The 23909-nt window shown below is 40.9% G+C and overlaps 2 protein-coding genes across 3 annotated transcripts in view; one reads left to right on the top strand and one right to left on the bottom strand.

Moving 5' to 3' along the window:
- Positions 1 to 231, top strand: part of LOC146961830 (low density lipoprotein receptor adapter protein 1) — a 93939-nt gene extending 93708 nt beyond the window's left edge. Inside the window, exon 9 of one of the 2 annotated variants that reach the window (XM_085771415.1) lies at positions 27 to 231. In XM_085771415.1, the coding sequence (XP_085627541.1) occupies positions 27 to 117 (91 nt within the window). In that variant the 3' untranslated portion in view covers positions 118 to 231. The remainder of the gene's footprint in view (positions 1 to 26) is intronic. The other variant, XM_085771417.1, reaches the window with a different exon arrangement.
- Positions 232 to 4507: 4276 nt separating this feature from the next.
- rp1l1b (rp1 like 1b) lies at positions 4508 to 23442 on the bottom strand. Its single transcript, XM_085771401.1, has 3 exons — positions 22805 to 23442; positions 20263 to 20428; positions 4508 to 19987 (listed from the first exon to the last, which is right to left on the bottom strand). The coding sequence occupies exons 1-3, from the start codon at positions 23300 to 23302 to the stop codon at positions 4542 to 4544; spliced, it is 16110 nt and encodes a 5369-aa protein (XP_085627527.1). The 5' UTR covers positions 23303 to 23442; the 3' UTR covers positions 4508 to 4541.
- Between the last annotated feature and the right edge of the window lie 467 nt (positions 23443 to 23909).

Raw genomic sequence — 23909 nt, forward strand, 5'->3', positions numbered from 1 at the left:
ACTCCCTTCTTCTGGTTTTCCATCAGCCCTTGTTTTCTTCCCAGGGCTTGGCGGATGCTTGTGTGCAGCTCTGTTGGGGTCCCCAGACATTGCATCCTGCCTGCAGAAGGGTCATAAGTGGCCCCACAGGATAACCTGAACAACGGTGGGAAAGAAAGGGAGCGTGGGTCTCCTTTAGTATCGCAGTCCTGGCCACCTCTGTGCCAAAAGCATACATGCTGCCAATAGCTGCTTTCAACTCCCATTATTAATGTGAGTGTGCACTGCATGTGACTGAAAATATCTGTAGGCTACATGTGCTTAGATTGTGTTTTAGATTTGTGTGTGTGGCAAAGTTACAGTAGGCCTAAGTGTTTACTATGTGACACATAAAGATTAGGAAGTGAATATTTACTGGAAGCTGTAGTACTGTAAGAGCTTAGGCAGGCTGGTGTCAGTGTTTAGCAAAGCTTTGATTTGCACACGCACACAAACACACACACACACACACACACATGAATTAACACACAAGCATACACTTTCCTCAATTTTGATCCCCCTCTACATCACAAGAGGCCCCTCTTTGACTTCCTGTCTGTGTGGGAACCGTTTCTATCCTCTGTCACACATGGAGTGAGAGAAGGTCTCACTCCTGCATTTGTCCTAAAAAGACAAAGTGATTGTCAATAAACAAGGAACAATTGAACCCCCTCGATGTATTCAACAGGCACTTCTGCTGTTCCTCTGGGATGTTCATGGGGTTTCAGGAGAGCTTCACTTTTCCCCGTTCTAGTTTCGTCCATTTGACTGTCCACACAGACATCAAGATCACCAGAGCAAGCATATTGTAGCTTAATTTTGGGATAAACTGCAAGACCAGTGCTCCATATTTAGGGTTTTGTATTTTTTTTTCTCACATAGGCTACCAAAATTCAAAAGCACAAAAACCTGCATTTCATCTAGTTAAATTATACCAGTCATATCTGCAGTTGGACTTTGTAATGTAGCAGCAAACCAATGCAGCTGTTCCAGTGGCAAGTTGCTCTGAGGTAAACATGGTTGCGGGAAAGCCCCTTATTATTGTGCTCCGGATGACGTTCCTCACTCTTCCAGTGTTTACCGTGGAAAAAACTCTGTGCCAGCGAGCAGGTGCTTCCTCAAACAAAGCTTTGCTCTTCCAGAAGATTTGAGGATTAGATTCATCTCAACAAATCAAACATTAATTATTGGTATTGCTCTGAAAGAGGTTATGGTGAATATTGAGGTAGCCTATAGCATCCTTAGTACATTTAGAAAATGACATGGGTTTTGCCATATCTCTTTTATTGCAGGTTTTTATTTTCAGCAGTAGTAGCAATAATTGAGTGCTGTTATCGCATTTCCTCCTTGAGGAACAATATCACATTATGCTCACAGCAGACCTACTTTCACATGAATGTGACCAACAAGCATTTTGAACCTGCTGACATAACTAAACACAAGCCTGTTTAGACTACCTTGTTACTCCTCTAGCTTATTAAACGTAAGAGTCATTTCTGAAAGAAAACAATGTGTTAAATTGTGAAGCATATAATTGCAAATGCACAAATGTAATATCCATTGTAGCTACCCTCCCAAGCTCTGCCTACACAGGTGTTTTCACTTTGATAACACTGCTTTGGTGACATCATCATATTTGTGTAGAAGTCTAATTAGCAAGTAGGCCTAATTAAAAACAGGTGAGAGTGTGCAGGCCTAAAATACAAAATATAAAAGAAAAAAGAAAAATCTCAAAGCTGTATTCACCTGTTGGCCACTAGAGACAGAGGAAATCTTTTTACATAGCACTGTAGCGTAGCCTACTAGTAGCCTACTCCCAGCACACATGGAGCAACATTGTCATCAGTGGAGTCAGGGTTTTTTCTGGAACAAGAATGAATGTAAGTCCCGTCACAGTTGTAGCTCTGCAGTCTTAACCCAACTCCTGGGGAAAAAAAAAAAAAAAATCGATTGATGTTGTTTTCAATGTAATTTTATGAATTAGCCTAACCTAACAGCTAGCTTAGTTGCTATCTCTGCAGCAGCCATTTAGCCATTACATTTCCAGGCTGTAAAACCAAAGAACATGGTATGGACGTCTTTGTCATAATTCTCAATTTAACTACACTGTGTTTTAATCAGATGGTTCCTAACTGTTTGTTTGCTGTCTTAACTGCCAAATTGATTATCACTATAAGGCCAGTTTGGAGATGTTGAAAGACACATTTATGGGAGGTGAGTAATTCTCCTCAGTATTTGTGCGAAGCAAAGCAAAAACAACAAACAGGCAAATGTATGTGATTGGGGGCATGGAACCTCCAGGTAGCTTATACAGCAAGGTGTACTTCTCTCAATACAAAGGCTTTAGAGCAGAGGCCTGCACCTGCACTGTGGCGTTATGCAGTCAATCAGAGTGACACCAATTATGTATGTCACATGACCTCAAGAGACTGTAAATGGAAACTCTGAGAGGGGCACATCCATCAGCTCTATCTAATGGGGTTCACTGTAGAAGGGGAAGTCTCAACAGACTGCCTCACGCACCCATTCAGATCTTTCCACAGTAGTTGATTATGGGATATCTATTATGCTTTCAATTATCTTGGACAATTCAGTAACCCACATATAATTTAGTTCATTGATTTTAATGAAATAGGCTTCAGAAAGTGTCTTTGGATGGCCCTGTAGAGAGAGATTGGTCATTTTTCTTTTCTTTTTTTGTTGTTGTAATTTTACACACAATTATGTTTTGGATAGAAATGTTTGTGAATGTGGTGAATTGAACCATAGATTGTGTTCAATCATCTTTATGTTGTTGTTATTGCTCATCCAATATAACATTGTTTTTTTGTTTTTTACAGATTTACATCTGTGGTAAGTAATGTTGATCTGACTGTCACCATACAGAAACACTTCTGGAGTTTTAGTCAAACCAAGAATGTTGCATGTGTTGGTGGCACACTTTTCAAGTACCAGGTGTGATTTCTAAAATTGAATTTTTTTTGTTGTTGCAAACTTTAGTGAGAAGAGATGAGAAGCCTCAGTTTATGATGCAAATGTCACAGGTCAGTGTCAGTGTTCTGATTATTGTGAACTTGAATTGTACTGGTTATAAAAGTGACACAAACAACACACTTGAGTTTAAAGTACATTTATTTTCCAAGACAATTAGTACAGTACATTGAGCATAGGTAATAACCTCTGTACCACAGAGTATAATGTGTTGTCTTACTGATAAACACTGAACACAGAACTTCATAATACATAAAACCCTGCCATGACTTTTGCTACCTTCCAGAGATGTTTGATTTCATTTGCTATAGAAATCTATAGCAAGCTATGATGTAATTACCTGATGGGATTATGAAGATGCTTGCACTGATGGTTATCATCATCCAGATCCTTGGATGCACCACTAACATCCTGACATTAACAGTACTGTATCTGCACAATAGTATGTTAAACATTCAAAATGAATATTATCAGTATTTTCTGGCTTTCCAGGAAAGTAAAGTGTTACCTAAAAAAAAAAACATAACTTTGTCCTATGTTAAAGGTGCTATATGTAAGTTTTCTCTGCTGCTGTGCCTGGTTTCTTGCCAGGTGTAGGTGATAGATGTGGTGGAGACTGGCCAAGAGCTTCAGCCATTGTTAAATTTACAAGACATGAGGTCAGAATCCATGCTATGGGGAGTTTTACTTTTTTATCCTGTCATGGTGGGTAGACTGGATGCTACAGTAACTCACCATCACAACAGGAGTGGATGTAGTTTGTAGTATAAAGTGCTTTGAATGGTTTGATAGAACTAGTAAAACACATAAAGTTCAGTTGATTTATCTTTTGGAAGAAGAAAAAAAGTGACAGGAATAGACACAAAAATAGTCAAAATTGGTATAAATTAAGAGCTTTTTAAAAACTTACATGTAGCACCTACCTTTAAAATTTTAACATAAGTCTTCAAATAATACTTTGGATTACATTAAATACATTCACAGACCTGCTTAGTCCTGCAGAGAAAATTTGAGCAGCAATAATGGTGTAAATATACTGCAGTAGTTTGAGGAAAAACTACAGTATATGTGCGTTCATGACATCTTATATTCATTAATTTAACATTCACATAGTTAATCATTAATGAACACTGCCACGTTCTGTTTTAGGCTCAGTAAGTGTTATGAAACAAATAACCTATAGCTTAGTTCATGGAAATAAAAGTTTTAATTTTGCATAAAACTATGCAAATGTTCTACATACAGTATATACATTCAAGTTTTAAGATTACTTTTTCATACCAGTGTATGATCAGTTGTGCATAATTCAGTCTCAGTGTTAGCTCTTACAAAGTGTTTGTATTTCTTAAGAGCATGATTAACAATGATTTAATATTATCAAGATCCCTTTTCTCTTTTCACTTTATATGAAAAGTAAGACAAAAAAACAAAACATTTCATTGCTTGTAGCATCAACATCATTAGCTGTCTTCTTGTCATTTTCTGTAGACCCTAAAGTAGTTCTCTGGAGCAATTACAGGGTCACAGTTAGGTTATGACTTTGACTCGAGGCTTGTAACTCCTTCTTGGGTGTTTATTTCACTCTCAGAATCTTCAACATCAGCATAAGCGCCATCCTCAGATTCTGCATTCACTTGGGCCAAAGTGTCAAGCGGGATTAATGTTGTTTCCTCAGCTGGTTTGTTAGCTGCCTCTTGGTTATCTGTCTTGCTTGGAGTAAACTCTTGCTCTCCGTCATCAGTCTCCTCCTCTGGCTCCTCTGAATAATCCTCTGCCTCATCTTCTCCATCAGCTGAATCTCCCTGGTTTCCACTCCAGTCTTCATTGGCTGTCTCAGTTTCTTCCTCCTCCTCTTCAAAAGGTTTGACACAGTCTTCATCATTGCCCTGGCTTTCACTTTGAATGGTTGCATTAGTATCTGCCTGTCCATCAGTGCCTTCATCTGTATTTTCCACTGGTGTGTTTTCTTCATTGCTTTCTGATATTTCTTCCACATCCTCAACCACAGCTGGATCCAGCTCCACCACATCATCAGGGTCTTCTGTTTCATTATTTGTCTCTGTTAAGGCATCCTCTCGATGTTCCTCAGTCATGTCACTTTCTTCACATGTTTGGTCAACTTTGTCAGAATTAGTCTCAGACTCATTGCCACTATTTTCTACAGCCTCTTCATCTTCTCCTTCAGTCAGTTGCTGTGTGCCATCTTGTGCAGATTCATCCTCTGTGTTATCTGTGGGTTCTTGCCTTTCCGTTTGACTTTCTCCAACCTCCTCCCCTGCAGATGCACCTTCTGTTCCTGATTCTTCTTCACCATTGCTTTCAGTATTGTCATTCCCTGCCCCTTCAGTTTCTCCTGACTTTTCCCCTGCTGTTCCACTTTCTTCTGTCTCATCTCCTGTTGTTGCAGCCTCAGTGCAATCTTCACCTGTCACCTCCTCAGATTCCTCTCCAGTTGTTTCAGCTTCTGCTGGTTCTTCGACATGAGATGTATCATCTTCTTCTTCACCGTCTTCCTCTTCTCTTTCAATGCCATTGCTTTCTGTGTCTTTTTCAGATGGTTCTGACTCATGGAGGTCTTCGGCTTCACCATGTTCTGCATCGTTTAAAGCCTCATCTTCATCTGCCTCAGCCTCTGAATCTCCTGACTCATTATCATTTGCAACTTTCGAGGTATCTTCTTCACCTGCAGTCTCACTTGCATCTGTTGTTGCATTGTTTACTGATTCATTTTCATCTGTGGCTGATTCATTGTTCTCCTCCCCTGAGTCAGGATCAGCTTCTACATTCTCATGCTCTTCTACAAGATTTTCTCCATCTTCATTTGTTTCTTCTTCGATTTCTTCATTCAGTTTTGACATTTTGTTTGCCTCAGCTGTGTTATCACTCTCTGAGAGTTCGTCACCGTTTGTGGTGGTAGCCATGCCTTCTGCAGAATCGTCTTCACTGCTAGCAGCAGTTTCTTGTACATCTTCAGTTGTCCCTGCTTCTGCAGAATCATCTTCACTGCGAGCAGCAGTTTCTTGTACATCTTCAGTTGTCCCTGCTTCTGCAGAATCGTCTTCACTGCTAGCAGCAATTTCTTGTATATCTTCAGTTGTCCCTGCTTCTGCAGAATTTTCTTCACTGCTAGCAGCAGCTTCTCGTGCATCTTCAGTTGTCCCTGCTTCTGCAGAATCTTCTTCACTGCTAGCAGCAATTTCTTGTATATCTTCAGTTGTCCCTGCTTCTGCAGAATTTTCTTCACTGCTAGCAGCAGCTTCTCGTGCATCTTCAGTTGTCCCTGCTTCTGCAGAATCTTCTTCACTGCTAGCAGCGGTTTCTTGTACATCTTCAGTTGTCCCTGCTTCTGCAGAATCTTCTTCACTGCTAGCAGCGGTTTCTTGTACATCTTCAGTTGTCCCTGCTTCTGCAGAATCATCTTCACTGCTAGCTGTAGTTTCTGGTACATCTTCAGTTGTCCCTGCTTCTGCAGAATCATCTTCACTGCTAGCTGCAGTTTCTTGTACATCTTCAGTTGTCCCTGCTTCTGCAGCATCATCTTCACCAGATTCATGTTCAGTTGTGTCTTCCACATCCTCTGCTACTTTTCCCTCTTCACCTGTGGTGGGTTCATCAGCTTCTGCGTCCCCTTCATCTTCGCTTGTGGCAGCAATCTCTTTTTCTTCTGCAATCTCATCTTCAATTGTTACTTTTTCAGCGGTTTCATTGTCACCTGACTCAGACTCATCTTCACTCTCAGCAGGAATCCTGAAGTCTGAGTCATGTTCAGTTGTAGCTGAAATTTCTGCCACTTCTCCTTCACTGTTATTTGCAGCTTCGTCTTCACTTGTGACGGCAGTATCTTTTCCCACAGCACTTTCATCTTCACCTGTTGTGTCATCATTGTCTGCAGTTTCATCTTCATCATTTGAGCCAGAAGTTTGTTTTTCATCCTCAGTCATCTCTTTTTCTACAGACTCATCTTCTTCAGATTCATCTTCACATGTTGCAGCCACAGCAGACTCCTTTGCAGGATTTTCACTTTCAACTGTGTTGGATTCTGCAAGCTCATGGTTTGATTCATCTTCACTTGTGACATCCAACTCTTTTTCTGTAGCAGTCTCATCTTCAGTTGTTGCCTCTTCCTCAGCTGGTTCCTTTGCCACTCCATCAACTGTGCCATCATTTTCCTCTGTGGTCTCATCCTCATTTGTGTTGGCATCTTCTGCAGAATCATCATCACTTGTGGCACCAGTCTCCTCTCCATTTTCAACCACCACTGTTTCCACAGCTTCTTCTTTGTCTGATTCATTTTCTGTTGTGGCAGCCACACAAGTCTCTTCTACTGGAACCTCATCTTCACCAGTCTCTTCCTTTGAATCATCTTCACTTGTGATTTCTTTATCTTTAGCAATATCGTCTTCACTTTCTGCTTCTTCAGATGCTTCTTTTGATAAATCACCAGCAGCAACTGTGTCACTGTTCTCGTCTACAGACTCGCCCGCACTGGTAGAAGCAAGGTCTTCTTCATCACTGCCAGCCTCCACATCCTTATCTTTGTCAGATTCCTGCTCACTTGTGGCTGCCATAGTGTTCTCCTCAGCATTTTCATCATCAGCTGTGGTGGCTTCAGCTGTCTCATCTTCAAGTTCATCCTCAGTTGTAGCAACAATCTCTTTTTCTCCAACAAGCTCATCTTCCACCATTGCCTCTGTACTTGGTTCCTTTGATAGTAGTTCAACTGTGGCATTATTTTCCTCTGCATTTTCATCTTCATTTGTGGTGCCATCTATATTCTCTGCAGAATCATCATTACCACTTGTGGCAGTAGTCTCTTCCATGTCTTCAACTACCCCTTCTACCACATCATCCTCTTTGTCAGATGCATGGTCAGTTGAGGCGGTCACAGATGTCCCTTCTGCTGCAGGTTCATCTTCAGCAGTCTCTTCATTTGATTCATCTTCATCTCTGACTGCCAGCGTTCTTTCTGCAGCCACTTCATTGTCTGTTGTTGCGTCTTCAGTTGGTTCTTCAGTTGGTTCTTTTGATGATTCATCAGCTGTGGTTGCATCACACTTCTCATCTGCAGATTCATCTGCACTACTGGCAAGGTTCTCTTCTTCATCATCAACTACCTTCTCTTCCTCAACTTCCTCATCATCTTTGTCAGATGCATGTTCACTAGTGGCTGCCATACTGGTCTCTGCTGCTGCATTCTCATCCCCTGTGGCTTCAGAAGCTTCTTCCTGAAGCTCATCTTCACTTTCAATCTCACCTTCAGATGTTGCTCCTCTTGCTGGTTCCTTTGCTGATTTATCAGATAAGACCGTGTCTTCATTCTCTTCTGCAGAATCGTCTGCTACAGTAGCAGGAATGTCTTCTTCATTATCCACAATCTCTGTTTTCACAGCTTCTTCTTTATCACATTCATCTTCTGTTGTGTCGGCCACATCAGCTTCTTCTGCTGCATTTTCTTTGTCAAGTTCACATGTATCTGGGGCTGCCAAATCAGACTCTTCAGCTGAAATTTCTTCTGCCCCCTCTTTAGACTCATCTTCACTTGTGATCTCAATTTCTCTAGCAACAAGGATCTCATCTTCAGCTGGTTGTTTTGTAAATTCATCACCTGTGACGGCGTCATCCTCCTTTGTAGTTTCAGTTTCATCCTCCTCCTCATCTTCATTTGGGGTGGCTTCCATACTCTCTGAAGAATCTGCCCTTACTTCCACAACCTCATCTTCGTCAGATTGGTCTTCAGTTGATGTAATCATAGCAGTTTCTTCGACTGTGTTTTTATTTTTTACAGTGGTAGATTCTTCTTCCTCTATTATATCTTCAACTCTGTCCACTGTCTCTCTCTCTTTTTCAGATGTTTCATTTTGACCAATGGGTGTTTCAGACTTTTCCTCTGTCTCTACCATGAACTCATCTTCACCCATGCCTATGTCTGCCCTCGTATTTTCACCACTTTCATCGTCTGTTTCTCCTGTTTCCTCATTATCATCTGCAAAAGAGCTTTTTACTGTGTTGTCAGCAAAAGTCTGTTCTATCATTTCTTTGATGGTGTCGACTTCTTGCACTTCATCTGCTACTTCTGCTAAGTCATCTTCAGTGTCGTGGTGTGCCCCATCCCCTTTCACTTCTCTTACAGCTTGGGCAATGACTTCTTCTACAAGTGTCTCTGCTGCTTTTGTCTTGTTACTAATTTCAGTTTGGGATGTGCATCTGGTGGCCTCCTTGTTGGTGTCAGTATTCTTCATTGCAAGAATCTTCTTTAGGTCAAAGTCCATGACAATAGGTGCAACATTCATAGCTTCTGCAGGAAGTGTCACTCTTGATTTAATTCTTTTCTTCATGCATGTTTCACATGGACAGTAGTCATCATCAGTTTCACTGCGCTGGTCACTGTAAGATGTCCCTGTTGCTGTCTCATAACTTCTTTCTGCTTGTGGATCAACTGATTGTTTGGACATCATCTTCAGCCTCCTTCTTCTCTCCTCTGTTTGTGCTGTGGAAGCACGAGACATTGCCTCTTTAGGAGGTCTTGGTAGACCTGCTCGACCTTGTATTTTCCTCAGTTCTCTGTCTATACTAGTTTGGATTCTTTTGTGGACCTCTGTTTTGAGTTCACTTATCATCATGTCAAGTTGCTCATTATCATCCAAATTCCATCTGACTTTGAACTCTCTCATTGCATTTATATAATGTGTCATAAACTGTTTTTCTATTTTAGTTAATAAGGTCAAGACCCAAACTGGATCAGGATCTTGGGAGATCCTTTTGGTTAACTGTGCTCTTTCAATAATAGGAGGACTGCCAGAACTTGTGTCTTCTAGACATTCGGTTTCAACTTCCTCTGCAACATTCTGGCCATTGCTGTCATTTCCTGAGCTCTTGTCTGAGGAGGGTGGTGTTTCGGGTAGCTCTCTTGGACTATCATTGTTTCTTATTGTGTCATCTGTTGCTGGATCATCATCCTTTTGCTTGTCCTCATACATTCCCTCTCCCTCTCTTTCTGGTGTCCACTGAGCATGTCCTTCTGCCTCACCTTCATTAACTTCTTCTACTTTACTTAACGGACCTGGACTGGTATGTGGTCGGGACACACATGCATTCACACCATCACTACTTTTCCCAGAGCCCGTGGAGCCACTGTTGACATCCACACCAGATGAGGATGTATGATTGTACTCATCATCCACAGAATGGCGACCATCCTTCTTTGACACATTTTGATTTTCTATAGGATCACAAAGCCAAAGAGATTTAAGAATATTCATTAGTTCTTGGTATCTTTCATCTTTTTCATTTGCATTTTTAGGATCATGGTCTATTAACTGCAACTTAACGAGGCAATCCAAAAGACCTCTGGCTGAAGTGCTCAGTTTTCGTCCATACACTGGAGAAATTTCTGGTAAACTGTTACATCTATCAAGCTTTGGATTTAAAAGTACTTTCATCACCTGTACAGAAGAGTGGAATATTTTTGTGGTGTCATCTCTCTGAGTACTGGTATTATCTGCATTTGGTACCTCTGTGGCTGTTTGTTCATCATCATTAGGGACACTGTTTGCCACATCTCCTTCATTTGTGTCTTTTGTATTCTCAGCTGCAGAGTTAGTGTTTTCATTATCCTCCAATTTATTCATTTCCTTTGTCTGGGCATTTTTTTGTCCATCGCAGTTTTCATTGAGTTCCTCCACGTCATACATATCTCCATCTGGTATTGTTTTCAGCCATTCATTTACAACCTCAGTAGGAGATGCATTTGGAAGGCTTGATGGGACTAGGTCAAAGTCATCAGCATCTGTGTTATTCTGTCTATATTTACTGCTTCTGTCACTTTTGTTATCATCAACATTTTTACCAGTGTCCTTAGTGCCCAATGGACTTTTTGTTTTCGTCTTGGACACATTAGTGTGTGATTCACCGGTGGCTGAAGTCTCACCAATCTCCTTGACCATATCCGAACTGGACAGCGTCTGAGATAAATCACTCTCACTTGACTCTGTGCGAGATATTACATTACGTTTACTTCCTTTTGACTGGTGTGTACTCTGACATACTTCTAATGCTGCAACAGATTTGTTTTGCCTGCTTGACTTGCTTGTCTTGGAGTGACAGCTCCTTACATCAGCTGTATATTCTTGCTTCTCCTGCTCCTGCACACTAGATGTGGGTTTACCACTGTCTTCAGGAACATCAGTAGGAGCACCGATGGGCGTGGACGTGTTCAACTCCTCTTTATTGTCTTTGTGTGTCGAAATATCCGTTGTCTTGGACTTATGAGATTTCATGGACAAATTTGACTTCACAGATAAAGAACTTTGTGGGTGCCCTTCAGTTTTCTTTAGTTTAACCTCAGATGTTGATTTTTTTGAACGTGCTGAAACCTTCGACTTTGATGACGTGGCTGTAGGTGGTCTGTCCTCCGTTTCCTCAACTGTCACAGCAGGAACTTCAGACCTCCTCGTTTTAGTTTGATTTGATTTTGTAGACACAGGGCTTACTGTTCTTTCCTCCTTTTCGTCAGTATTTTTATTAGCAGAAACTTCAGATACTTCAGATTTTTTTGATCTCACTGACATAGTTGATTTCACTGAAAGGGCACTTGGTGCTCTGCTTGACGTCTCTTCAGTATTTCCCTCATTCAGATCACCGGTAGTTTCAATAGTAGGAATTTCAGGAGCTGCTACTAATTTGTTTGATTTTCTGGAGGTATTTGATTTAGCTGATTTGGCTGACATGGCACTATGTGTTCTTTCAACAGTGTCTTCATTACGCCTAGTCCTTTCACTGGAGGTTACTCCAGACATGTTGGACTTAGCTGACAAAACACTTGGTGTCCTCTCTGATTGATCTATTTCCTCACAATGTGTTTCAGCATTTTCAGGACTCTGAAAAGCAACTGATTTGGTAGATGTTGATGTCACATTTGACTTCATTGATTTGACGGATGCTGAGCTCTTTGCTGTCTTCTCAGTGTCCTCTTCAGTGTCACTAATTTTAGCATCTACTTCTGCAGGAACCTCGGAAGCTTTTGACCTCTTTGATACTGCTGTAACATTTGACTTTCCTGACTTTGTTGACTTGATGGAGGTACTGCTTGGTGCTCGCTCTGTATTCTCCTCATTATTTTCTTGACCACGAGCATTGGAGGCTTTTAAGTTACTTGACTTTGACTTTGCAGAGATATTTGACTGTGTTGATTTGGCAGATCTGGTTGATTTGACTGACAGGGTGCTCCTTGGTCTTTGTATAGTTTCCTCCACAATTGCAGTTTCTTCTGAAGGAACTTCACATGTTGTTGACTTTGCTGAATTTCCTGATCTGGCAGACATAGTACTTGCAGCTCTCTCTTCATGTTCCTCTTGATTAGGTATATTTTCTTCAGTTGGACCATCCTGTCCTGACTCTGCAGATTTGGCTGACATTGAACTTTGTGCTCTCTCTTGAGTTTCCTCCCCAGCATTCTCATCTGACATTGGACTTGCTCTTCCTGCATTCTCTGCATCAGCAATTTTTGTGCTGTTTTCAGAAGGGATGTTAGAGGTTTTTGATTTCGTGGATATTTCTGAAACATTTGACTTTGCTGATTTTGTTGATCTGACAGATATATTGCTTGGATGTCTTTCTTCCCTGTGGTCATGTATTTTTTCTGACTTTGTAGATTTAGTAGAAATAGCCGACTTTGCAGATTTGGCTGACATGGCACTCTTTGCTCTGTCTTGAGTTTCCTCTTGATCATCTCCTTCATCACCAGTTTTTTTGGCAGAAGTTGTTGATTTTGCAGACTTTACTGATTTAACAGACAAAGCACTTTGGGCTCTCGTTGCAGACTTAACAGCTGCTTCAGAAACATGTGAGTGGGCTGATTTGGCTGACATGCCGCTTGCTGCTCGTTCTTCAGTTTGGTCTTCATCATTGTCTACATCAGATATTTCAGAGTTCTCTTTAATGGGAGCATCATCAGAACATTTTGAACCATTTGATTTAGCAGAAACATTTGAATGGACTGATGCTGGACTCTCTGCTCTCTCTTCACCCTCCTCAGGATTTTCATTATTATCTTCTAAGCAATTATCAGAGACTTTGGATATTTTAGATGTTGCAGAAGCTTTTGACTTAAATGAATTTACTGATCTTACTGATAAATTGCTTGGGGCTCTTTCTGCATCACAATCAGATTTATTTTCCTCAGCTGAACCATCCTGTTCTTTTGACTTTGCAGATCTGGCTGACATTGCACTCTGTGCTCTGTCTTGAGTTTCCTCTTCATCATCTCCTTCATCACCAGTTTTTTTATCTGCACAAACTTCAGAAGCAGTTGATTTCATAGATTTTGTAGACATTTGTGACTTAGCCGATTTGACTGACAAAGCACTTGGTGCTCTCTCTGCAGACTTAGCCGATACTGCAGAAACATGTGACTGGGCAGATTTGGCTGACATACTACTTGCTGCTCTTTCTTCAGTTTCCTCTTCATCATCGTCTTCAGCAGCTGCCTCAGAGTGTTCATTAGCTGGATCATCAGCAGTACATTTTGATTTGTTTGATCTAGCTGAAACATTGGACTGTGCTGACATTGAGCTCATTGGTCTTGTTTCACTCTCGCCTTCAACAATTCTTTCCTCAGGATTGTCAACATTGTCTTCCAAGGGAACCTCTGACCTTTTAGATACAGTAGAAACATTGGACTTTGTTGATTTTGCTGATCTGACAGACAAGTTGCTTGGAGATCTCTGTTCAAGTGCCCTTTTATCCGAAGTACGTATTTTTTCTGACTTTGTAGATTTAGTCGAAACATTGGACTTTGCTGATTTTGCTGATCTGACAGACAAATTACTTGCAGGTCTCTCTGCATTTCCCTCAAGATCAGATATATTTTCCTCAGCTTGGTCGTCCTGTCCTTTTGACTTTGCAGATTTGGCTGACATTGCACTCTCTGCTCTTTCTTGAGGTTCCTCTTCATCATCTCCTTCATCACCGGTTTTACTGGCAGCACAAACTTCAGAAGCAGTTGATTTCATAGATTTTGTAGACATTTGTGACTTAGCTGATTTAACTGACAAAGCACTTGGTGCTCTCTCTGCAGACTTAGCCAATACTGCAGAAACATGTGACTGGGCCGATTTGGCTGACATACTGCTTGCTGCTCTTTCTTCAGTTTCCTCTTCATCATCATCTTCAGCAGCTGCCTCAGAGTGTTCATTAGCTGGATCATCAGCAGTACATTTTGATTTGTTTGATCTAGCTGAAACATTGGACTGTGCTGACATTGAGCTCATTGGTCTTGTTTCACTCTCGCCTTCAACAATTCTTTCCTCAGGATTGTCAACATTGTCTTCCAAGGGAACTTCTGACCTTTTAGATACAGTAGAAACATTGGACTTTGTTGATTTTGTTGTTCTGACAGACAAGTTGCTTGGAGCTCTCTGTTCAAGTGCCTTTTGATCAGGAGTATGTATTTTTTCTGACTTTGTAGATTTAGTAGAAATATTTGACTTTGCTGATTTTGCTGATCTAACAGATATATTGCTTGGAGCTCTATCTTCATATTCTCTGTCATCAGATGTATGTATTTTTTGTGACTTAGTAGATTGGGTAGAAATAGCTGATTTAGCTGACATTGCACTCTGTGCTCTTTCTTGAGTTTCCTCTTCATCATCTCCTCCATCACCAGTTTTACTGGCAGCACAAACTTCAGAAGCAGTTGATTTCATAGATTTTGTAGACATTTGTGACTTAGCTGATTTGACTGACAAAGCACTTGGTGCTCTCTCTGCAGACTTAGCCGATACTGCAGAAACATGTGATTGGACTGACTTAGCTGACATGCTGCTTGCTGCTCTTTCTTCAGTTTCCTCTTCATCATCGTCTTCAGCAGCTGCCTCACAGTGTTCATTAGCTGGATCATCAGCAGTACATTTTGATTTGTTTGATCTAGCTGAAACGTTGGACTGTGCTGACATTGAGCTCATTGGTCTTGTTTCACTCTCGCCTTCAACAATTCTTTCCTCAGGATTGTCAACATTGTCTTCCAAGGGAACCTCTGACCTTTTAGATACAGTAGAAACATTGGACTTTGTTGATTTTGCTGATCTGACAGACAAGTTGCTTGGAGATCTCTGTTCAAGTGCCCTTTTATCTGAAGTATGTAATTTTTCTGACTTTGTAGATTTAGTCGAAACTTTTGACTTTGCTGATTTTGCTGATCTGACAGACACATTACTTGCAGGTCTCTCTGCATTTCCTTCAAGATCAGATATATTTTCCTCAGCTTGATCATCCTTTCCTTTTGACCTTGCAGATTTGGCTGACATTGCACTCTTTGCTCTTTCTTGAGGTTCCTCTTCATCATCTCCCTCATTGGGAATGCCAGGAGATTTCACAGATGGAACTCCAGAAGCAGTTGATTTTATAGATTTTGTAGACACATGTGACTTTGTTGATTTCACAGAGACAGCACTAGGTGCTTTAACAGACCGTTCAGAAACATTTGACTGGGCCGATTTGGCTGACATGCTGCTTGCTGCTCTTTCTTCAGTTTCCTCTTCATCATCGTCTTCAGCAGCTGCCTCAGAGTGTTCATTAGCTGGATCATCAGCAGTACATTTTGATTTGTTTGATCTAGCTGAAACATTGGACTGTGCTGACATTGAGCTCATTGGTCTTGTTTCACTCTCGCCTTCAACAATTCTTTCCTCAGGATTGTCAACATTGTCTTCCAAGGGAACCTCTGACCTTTTAGATACAGTAGAAACATTGGACTTTGTTGATTTTGCTGATCTGACAGACAAGTTGCTTGGAGATCTCTGTTCAAGTGCCTTTCGATCAGAAGTACGTGTTTTTTCTGACTTTATAGATTTAGTAGAAACATTGGACTTTGCTGATTTTGCTGATCTGACAGACAAATTACTTGCAGGTCTCTCTGCATTTTCCTCAAGATCAGATATATTTTCCTCAGCTTGGTCGTCCTGTCCTTTTGACTTTGCAGATTTGGCTGACATTGCACTCTCTGCTCTTTCTTGAGGTTCCTCTTCATCATCTCCTCCATCACCAGTTTTACTGGCAGCACAAACTTCAGAAGCAGTTGATTTCATAGATTTTGTAGACATTTGTGACTTAGCTGATTTAACTGACAAAGCACTTGGTGCTCTCTCTGCAGACTTAGCCGATACTGCAGAAACATGTGACTGGGCAGATTTGGCTGACATGCTGCTTGCTGCTCTTTCTTCAGTTTCCTCTTCATCATCGTCTTCAGCAGCTGCCTCAGAGTGTTCATTAGCTGGATCATCAGCAGTACATTTTGATTTGTTTGATCTAGCTGAAACATTGGACTGTGCTGACATTGAGCTCATTGGTCTTGTTTCACTCTCGCCTTCAACAATTCTTTCCTCAGGATTGTCAACATTGTCTTCCAAGGGAACTTCTGACCTTTTAGATACAGTAGAAACATTGGACTTTGTTGATTTTGCTGATCTGACAGACAAGTTGCTTGGAGATCTCTGTTCAAGTGCCCTTTTATCCGAAGTACGTATTTTTTCTGACTTTGTAGATTTAGTCGAAACATTGGACTTTGCTGATTTTGCTGATCTGACAGACAAATTACTTGCAGGTCTCTCTGCATTTCCCTCAAGATCAGATATATTTTCCTCAGCTTGGTCGTCCTGTCCTTTTGACTTTGCAGATTTGGCTGACATTGCACTCTCTGCTCTTTCTTGAGGTTCCTCTTCATCATCTCCCTCATTGGGAATGCCAGGAGATTTCACAGACGGAACTCCAGAAGCAGTTGATTTTATAGATTTTGTAGACACATGTGACTTTGTTGATTTCACAGAGACGGCACTAGGTGCTTTAACAGACCGTTCAGAAACATGTGACTGGGCAGATTTGGCTGACATGCTGCTTGCTGCTCTTTCTTCAGTTTCCTCTTCGTCATTTCCTTCATCAGGACTCTCAAAGCCATCAGCTAGACTTAGAGCAGAACATTTTGACCTATTTGTTTTAACAGAAGTTTTTGATTCAACTGACTGGACTGACATTGAACTTTCAGCCCTCCCCTCAGTCTCTCCAATTCCTTCAGATACATCACCACTGTTTTCTTGAGGAACTGCAGAACCTCTTGATTTCTTGGACATTGCTGAAGCATTTGATTTTGCAGATTTAATGGATGTGGTTGACATATTGCTTGGAGCTCTTTCTCCATTTTCTGTATGATCTGCTGCATTTTCTCCATCTGCAACATCACTCTGCTTTTGTGTTTTAGATTTGGCAGAAATATTTGACTGTGTTGATTTGGCAGATTTGACTGACACATTTGACCGAGCTGATTTTACTGACAGTGCACTAGGTCCCCTCTCTTTTGATTTTGTAGATGCTGCAGAGACATTTGACTTTCCAGATTTTGCTGACATTGCACTTGTTGCCCTTCCTACAAGTTCCTCGTCATTGTTATCAGAGGCAGTTTCTTCAGTTTGCATCTGTACATCATCTTCATCCTCATCACGGCCATCACTGTCTTCATTAGGAACTTCAGAAGATTTAGATTTGTTAGATTTTGTAGAGATATTTGACCTTACCGACTTTGCTGATTTGACGGATATCGTGCTTTGTGGTCTTCCTGCAGATGCACTAGACTTAACTGACATGGCACTAGGTGCTCTCTCCACTGGTTCTTCTTCATTTTCAGAATTTACCTCACTCATTTCTTCATCATCTTTTGACTTTCTAGATGTCGCAGATACTTTTGACTTTATGGATCTTGCAGACTGTGCACTCGGTGCTCTTTCACTTTCATTACTTTCGGCTTGTTTTTCCTCATTTGTTTGATGTTCTTCTGCATTTTCAACACCTTTGGAAAGTCTAGATTTTCTGGACCTTGTAGATGCATTAGACTTTGTGGATTTGGCTGACATTTTACTTGGAGATCTCTCCACCATTTTCACTCCTTCCTCCTCACTTTCAGCTCCTGTAATTTGTACTCCCTCGGTTTCAGAGGTATTAGATTTTCCTGATTTTGCTGACATGGCACTTGATGCTCTCTCTTGAGTATCTTCCATATCTTCTTCATCTTGCAGCTTTGATGCTTTTGAATGTGTAGATCTTGCTGAGGTGTTTGATTTGGATGATATGACACTTGGCACCCTGTCTTGATCTTCTCCAGACTCATTAGCTTCCTCCTCCTCCTCCAAATTTTCATCATCATCATCATCATCATCATCATTATCATCATCATCATCATCATCTTTTGAAACAGGTATACTCCATTCAGATATGTCCTCTGAATTTTCCTTGAGTGGAGTCCCAGAAGGTCTTGATGTTTTAGATTTTGCAGAAACATTTGACTTCTCTGACATTGCACTTTGTGCTCTCTGTCCACTTTCATTTTCTTCAACAGGATTTTCAGTACTGCTCTCTGCAGGCGCATCTGATGTATCTGACTTTAATTCAGCAGAGTCGTGCGATGCTGCTGAGGTGGCACCAGATGTCCTTTGCTCAGATTCCTCCTCATCTTGTTCTTTATCTGGGAGAGATGAAACTTTTGATCCTTTTGATTTAATTGAGGCTTTAGATTTTGAAGTCATGGAACTTAATGCTCTTTCTTCATCAACATCGTCCTCTGATTGATGTTGTTCAGCTGCCACTTCTGACTTCATTGACTTTTCGGATTTAGAGGATTTAACAGATGTGCTACTTAAAGGTCTTACTTCCTGTGATCTGGATTTTGTTGAGGCATTTGATTTTACTGACATGGCACTTTTGGATCTTTTCTCCCCTACATCGGCAGACTCTGTGTTCTGTCTTTCTTCAGACTTATTTGATCGGCCACAGGCATTTGATTTAACAGACATGGCACTTGATTGATCTCTTTCTGTCTCAGCTTCTTCCTCATCTTGTCCCCTTGCTTCATTCTCAGAAACATCTGTGACTTCACAGTGACAACTGTGTGAAGTTTTAGATTTTCTTGACCTGCTAGAGTGCGCTGAAGCATTTGATGCTCTGTCTGGGGGGATCGGAGATAAATGTTGTATTGGTGGTTCACCATTTAACACTGTACTTCCAGTGGCCTCTTCCTTTTCAGGTGTACTATTTTGAGAAGATCCTCTTGATGCATTTAGTGGGACATCATCTTCCTCATCACAGTGATCCTCCTCACGGTCTGCCAACATATGTGAGTAAGTGCTAGGAGCAGATCTTGCTCGTTCGTGTTGCTCTGATGTTTTGAGCTGATCACTTGGGGAACTAACGCCACACACTTCACAGCGGTTCAGTGTGGAGGGTTGCACATCGCACTTTGGTGAGCAAGTCCCACTCCTGATGGTGCAGTACTCTACAGTTTCAGATGCTTCAACTGTTTGTTTCATGTATGTTTCTTTCCCCGCAACTTGCTCTGTATACTCTTCACTCGATCGAGACATGGTTTGCCTTTCAACCACCGTTCTGGAGACCATTGTATGTGAGGATGCACTTGAGCTAGAGGTTTGAATGCAGCGACTTGCTCCATGTGTCCCTGGGACATTTTTCCAGATGTCATAATCCTGGCACTGACTGCAACAGTGAGGACAGTGAGGTTCCTCAGTATGTCTTTGATGGCGCCTGGTGATGTAACCTTCATCTTGCTCAGCAGCAGAGATGTTTTCAGATTCTGAATAGCTTCTATCACTAACTTGTGCAAAATAGGAATCGTTATGTCCCTGGAGATACTCTAATGCCCTCCCTGTTGACTTTTTTACTTTTGTTGACCACTGCAATGTTTCATCATTTTGTAGCCGGAAGCGCACTTTCATTTCCATAGACAAACTGCCATCTTTGTTAACACGAACCCGCTTCTCAATATCATCTTCTCTTATTCCATCACCAGTCGGTGGGCAGGAATCCACATTATCTGGAGATTCAGTTCCATCCGGTAATGATTTGTCAGATGACCCTGACTGCCTGTTAGATCTGTTGTCAGATTCCAGTTTTGGAGTGATGACACTTTTCTTTGATGATGCTCCTTGGAGATAGAAAGAAAAGGACAAAAATAGATGGAATTAGGTCTCTTTTGGTGTACAAAATAATACTCAAAATTATAATCCTTGATATATAACCTAAGTAGCACCTACTTTCACAATACAGTTACTTATAACTAGAGATTAATGACATATAATATAACAAGTAATTAGTAAAAAAAAAAGTTAAAAACTAAGGATGGAGTAAATATGTTTTTTTAAAGCATTTATAACAAAACTGTCAAGATGTTGAGTCTTGATAATAAGCCATTTCTCCTACCCCCATGTCCTTCACTGGCTGCATCTGTACGCGACCTCAAACTCAGTTTCGGAAGTTTGTCATCAGATGTTTTCCTAAAATTTTCCATGATGGAAGGATGAGAAGGCTCTCGTCCCACACAGACAAGGACACTGGGACACTGCATGAGGCTCTGAACATTGTCAATCTGAAACAGAAGAACAGAAATTAGTTGAGAGTGATTTGGTTCATTGAATGAAGTTTACAGTACATTAAAATAAAAGCAATAGGACGAGGGATTACAGGTATATGTGGTATGACATAATTGGAAAAACTCTAGATGTCTGGCAGATAATGTTTTGATAATAGCAATCTAAATCTAACCTAATAACCAATTTCTCAGTATATTTTATCCATTAGACACATTCTCTTTGTCACAGAGACACAGCTAGACCACTGTTACCAAATATTTTTTTGTTTACTATCTCTCCTCGTCAGCTTCTCAGTGCACAGTAGCTATGAGTGAACACAAAGCACTAAGGCACATCTAATGCAGTTTCACAGCCTATGTAACACTTCCAAGTATGTGTCACATGTATAAAATATATTTCATTTGCATGCATCTGTTTGAAGCCCTTTTCAAAGTGAGGGTCAAATGTCGCAGAACCTGCCCTGGCTTGTATTTACCCAAGATCTGAACTTCTGTAGCCACCTTATATGTCACCTTTTTATTACTCAAATAGCATCCCTTCTAGGGTTTATGTCCATTCTGTATTGAAAATGGAAGAGAAAAAAATACACACTGTGTTTGATGTTAGTTTGGCTTTTGGTAAATATAAGTTCTTTTACCAGGTAGGGCCATGAACCAGAAAATATTTATACAGAAACATAACTGTTGAGATGAGAATATGTTAATTGGGTCAAGGTATTGTCCCCTCATTTGTGCAACTGAGTGCTCTAAATCCCTTTAAAGACTCTGAGTGCAGCGGTGAGTCAAGACAAGATAAATATCCTAATCCAGGATGATCTCTGGGAGACTTCACCAGATGACAGTGCATTCTTGCTGTCATTGTCACACTTGTAAGAGTGGTGGCTACAGTATTGCTCAGCAGGAATGCAAGATTTCGGAGTGTGTGAAAGTAGCTGACTAAGTCACCACTATCATAACCATCATCATCATCATCACAGTGGTAGGAATTAAAATGTAGATCCCCATCTTGAATGGCTGAATGCTAATCTAGGGGGTGAATGTGCACTGACCTGTTTCCCCTTGCACCACCACACATTGGCCTAATAAAAGTAGCTACACAAAAGAGTATTTGATTTTTTCTTAGCTTTTGGGAGTACAGTTGTGTGTTAAGCTATACTACAGATAAATTAATTGGTTGTTTGAGTATGTGTGTTTTTATTTGGTAGGGCAAATTAAATTGTATTGTGTGTATAAGTGTGCGTTTATATTCATGGCTTTCACTATTAAATCCATTCTTTACAGACAGCTATAAAACTCTACAAAACAAATGCAGACTAAAATATTGAGAGTTTTGTTGATTTTATTTTGTTTGCGAGCAGTCTGTTTTGATGGCAGTGCAGTTTTGAATTTGAAATCCACTGTTGGTAAAGGCAGATGAATGGCTTCCTCCATGGTCACACGAAGCCTAGGTGAAGATAATTAATTACCACTGTGAGACACATTTCTGAGACACCACTGGTATCAAAATAGGGGAGTGGAGTTTCATCGTTGACCTGTTTCTACTCCCTCAAAAATAGCTCTGATTTGACCAAGATTAATGGGGTTTGGAGAGATACCCACACTCGGAATGTCTGTGTGAGGGAATATCCCTGTTTAATTCCCACATGCACACACTCAAAATATTTATCCCCCTAGTCATAGATTGTAGCAAAGTATCAAACCCAAATAAACTGGAAAATCATCTGGATTTGGATGCGAACAACAGCAACCAGGTGTTGGGTATTTTAGAGCGCAGATATTACAGAAAACCTTTTGCACCTTACAGATGGCAAAGATTTTTAAGTGTAATGACGATAGAATGCTTTGTTTTCAGTTTCAATACTGCTTAATAACCAAATAGTATTGTGATTATTTCACCTTCCTGTTTGTTTATATATTAACTTTAAAGTATGGTCAGTGATATTGATGTTCTGCACTCACATATTTGTTCAGAAGCTCCAAAGCTCCTGAATGGAATTTAATAGGAATCAGTCCTGTCACTAAAAGCCTCTTATTCACTCTGATTCTAACATCAATAGCCTTTTAAAGCTGTATGCTTTTCAAAGCAGTACAAAGCTAAACAAGTGTAGACAATCAGAAGTCATGGTACTACTGTTCATTTCAGATTTGGCCTTCCTTTTCAGTTCATAAAAACACAGGGGAAGGTATTTACCTAGGGTCAAGCACGGAAACTTCCTCTTGGAAAAAGAAGTTTCCTGAACACACAGTAAAATGTCATACAGCCCCTGTACTCCCATTTTAGTGGGTTATATAAGATAAAATCAAGGAAAAGGGTACATGAAAACTAAACATATCTTTACATAATCTCCTGGTTCCAAGTGTTTATCATCTCACCTTGCGGCCCTCCACAGTGTAGATCTTCCTGATGTGATACTGCATCAGCTCAGAAACTTCCTCTAAGAAAAGCCCAAAACTGTGTAGACTCCTGCGGTGCAAGACGATGGTCTTCCTGAAGGAGGGGTCGCTGTTCTTCACCAGCATCACCCTCTTATTGTACCTGTGATGATGAATGTGACGGTCTTGGCCTGAATGTGCCTCCTCAGGTCTGGTTGGCCTGTCGAGAACATACTGGTGTGGATGATGATGGTGGTGATACGGTGTGTGAGTGTGATACAGAGGCAAAACCTGCGGCCCTAAGGCTTCCAGAGCCTTGTTGTGTCTGTACTGAGAGCAAAGGTAGCATTCTTCCAGAGGTGGATGATGGGCCACCATGCCATGATGGGAGATCCTGGGGAGGTGGGGGATGTTGTGCTTGAAGGGCAGTGAAGACTTGTGAGAGCCTTCACCCCCAACAGTATTGAAGCACTGAAAGTTGCGTCTGTGCGAGGACATTCTGGGTGGTGGTCTCTCTGCTCTGGATGAAAGATCTCACGTGAGCAGAGGAAGGGTGCAAAGATAGGGAGTTGTCATGTTTCTCCTGAGCTCTCTAAGGGAAGGGAATGCACATGTCTGCAGGGCTCCCACTCATTCCGGGCTGAAAGACAATATAGAAAACAGAGCAGGTTAAAGAACAAAAGGGAAAAGTCAATTCCTGTTTTCTTTACCCTGCACTAACCAGTGTGCACACAGTCAACTTCCAGTTGCACTTTTATATCCATTTTAGCTCTTCCTGGTATCTCAGCATGGTTCCTCAGCGTCTCCTCTAAAGTGCTTAAGTCTAAAGTAGTACCTAAAGATGTTTGATGAGGGCTGACATAAGTCTTGTCTGAAAAGGAAACTCCTTATAGAGACACCTTTAAAGGCTGTGGGTGTAATCAGTATAATGCTTCCTTTCTAGTTGTACAAAGTCAGGGGTGACTGGACTTTTAGTTTCATGGTTGAATATGGTTGAACATAATCTACCATGTGAAAGACTGGAATCATTACTGACATGTATTGTGAAGAATAATTTTATTGAGATTAAGAGACAAACTTGGGTATGCTTTTTCACGGACTAAAC

Source organism: Trachurus japonicus, chromosome 24 (genome assembly GCF_045865225.1).
Source record: "Trachurus japonicus isolate A0001 chromosome 24, Traja_1.0".
NCBI lineage: Eukaryota > Metazoa > Chordata > Actinopteri > Carangiformes > Carangidae > Trachurus > Trachurus japonicus.

Coding starts and splice junctions, on each gene's coding strand:
- rp1l1b (XM_085771401.1), bottom strand. CDS start 23,302: ATGTCCTCGCACAGACGCAACTTTCAGTGCTTCAATACTGTTGGGGGT. Junction 20,429..22,804: donor ACACTGTGGAGGGCCGCAAG/GTGAGATGATAA, acceptor CTTCTGTTTCAG/ATTGACAATGTTCAGAGCCT. Junction 19,988..20,262: donor AGCCAGTGAAGGACATGGGG/GTAGGAGAAATG, acceptor TCTATCTCCAAG/GAGCATCATCAAAGAAAAGT.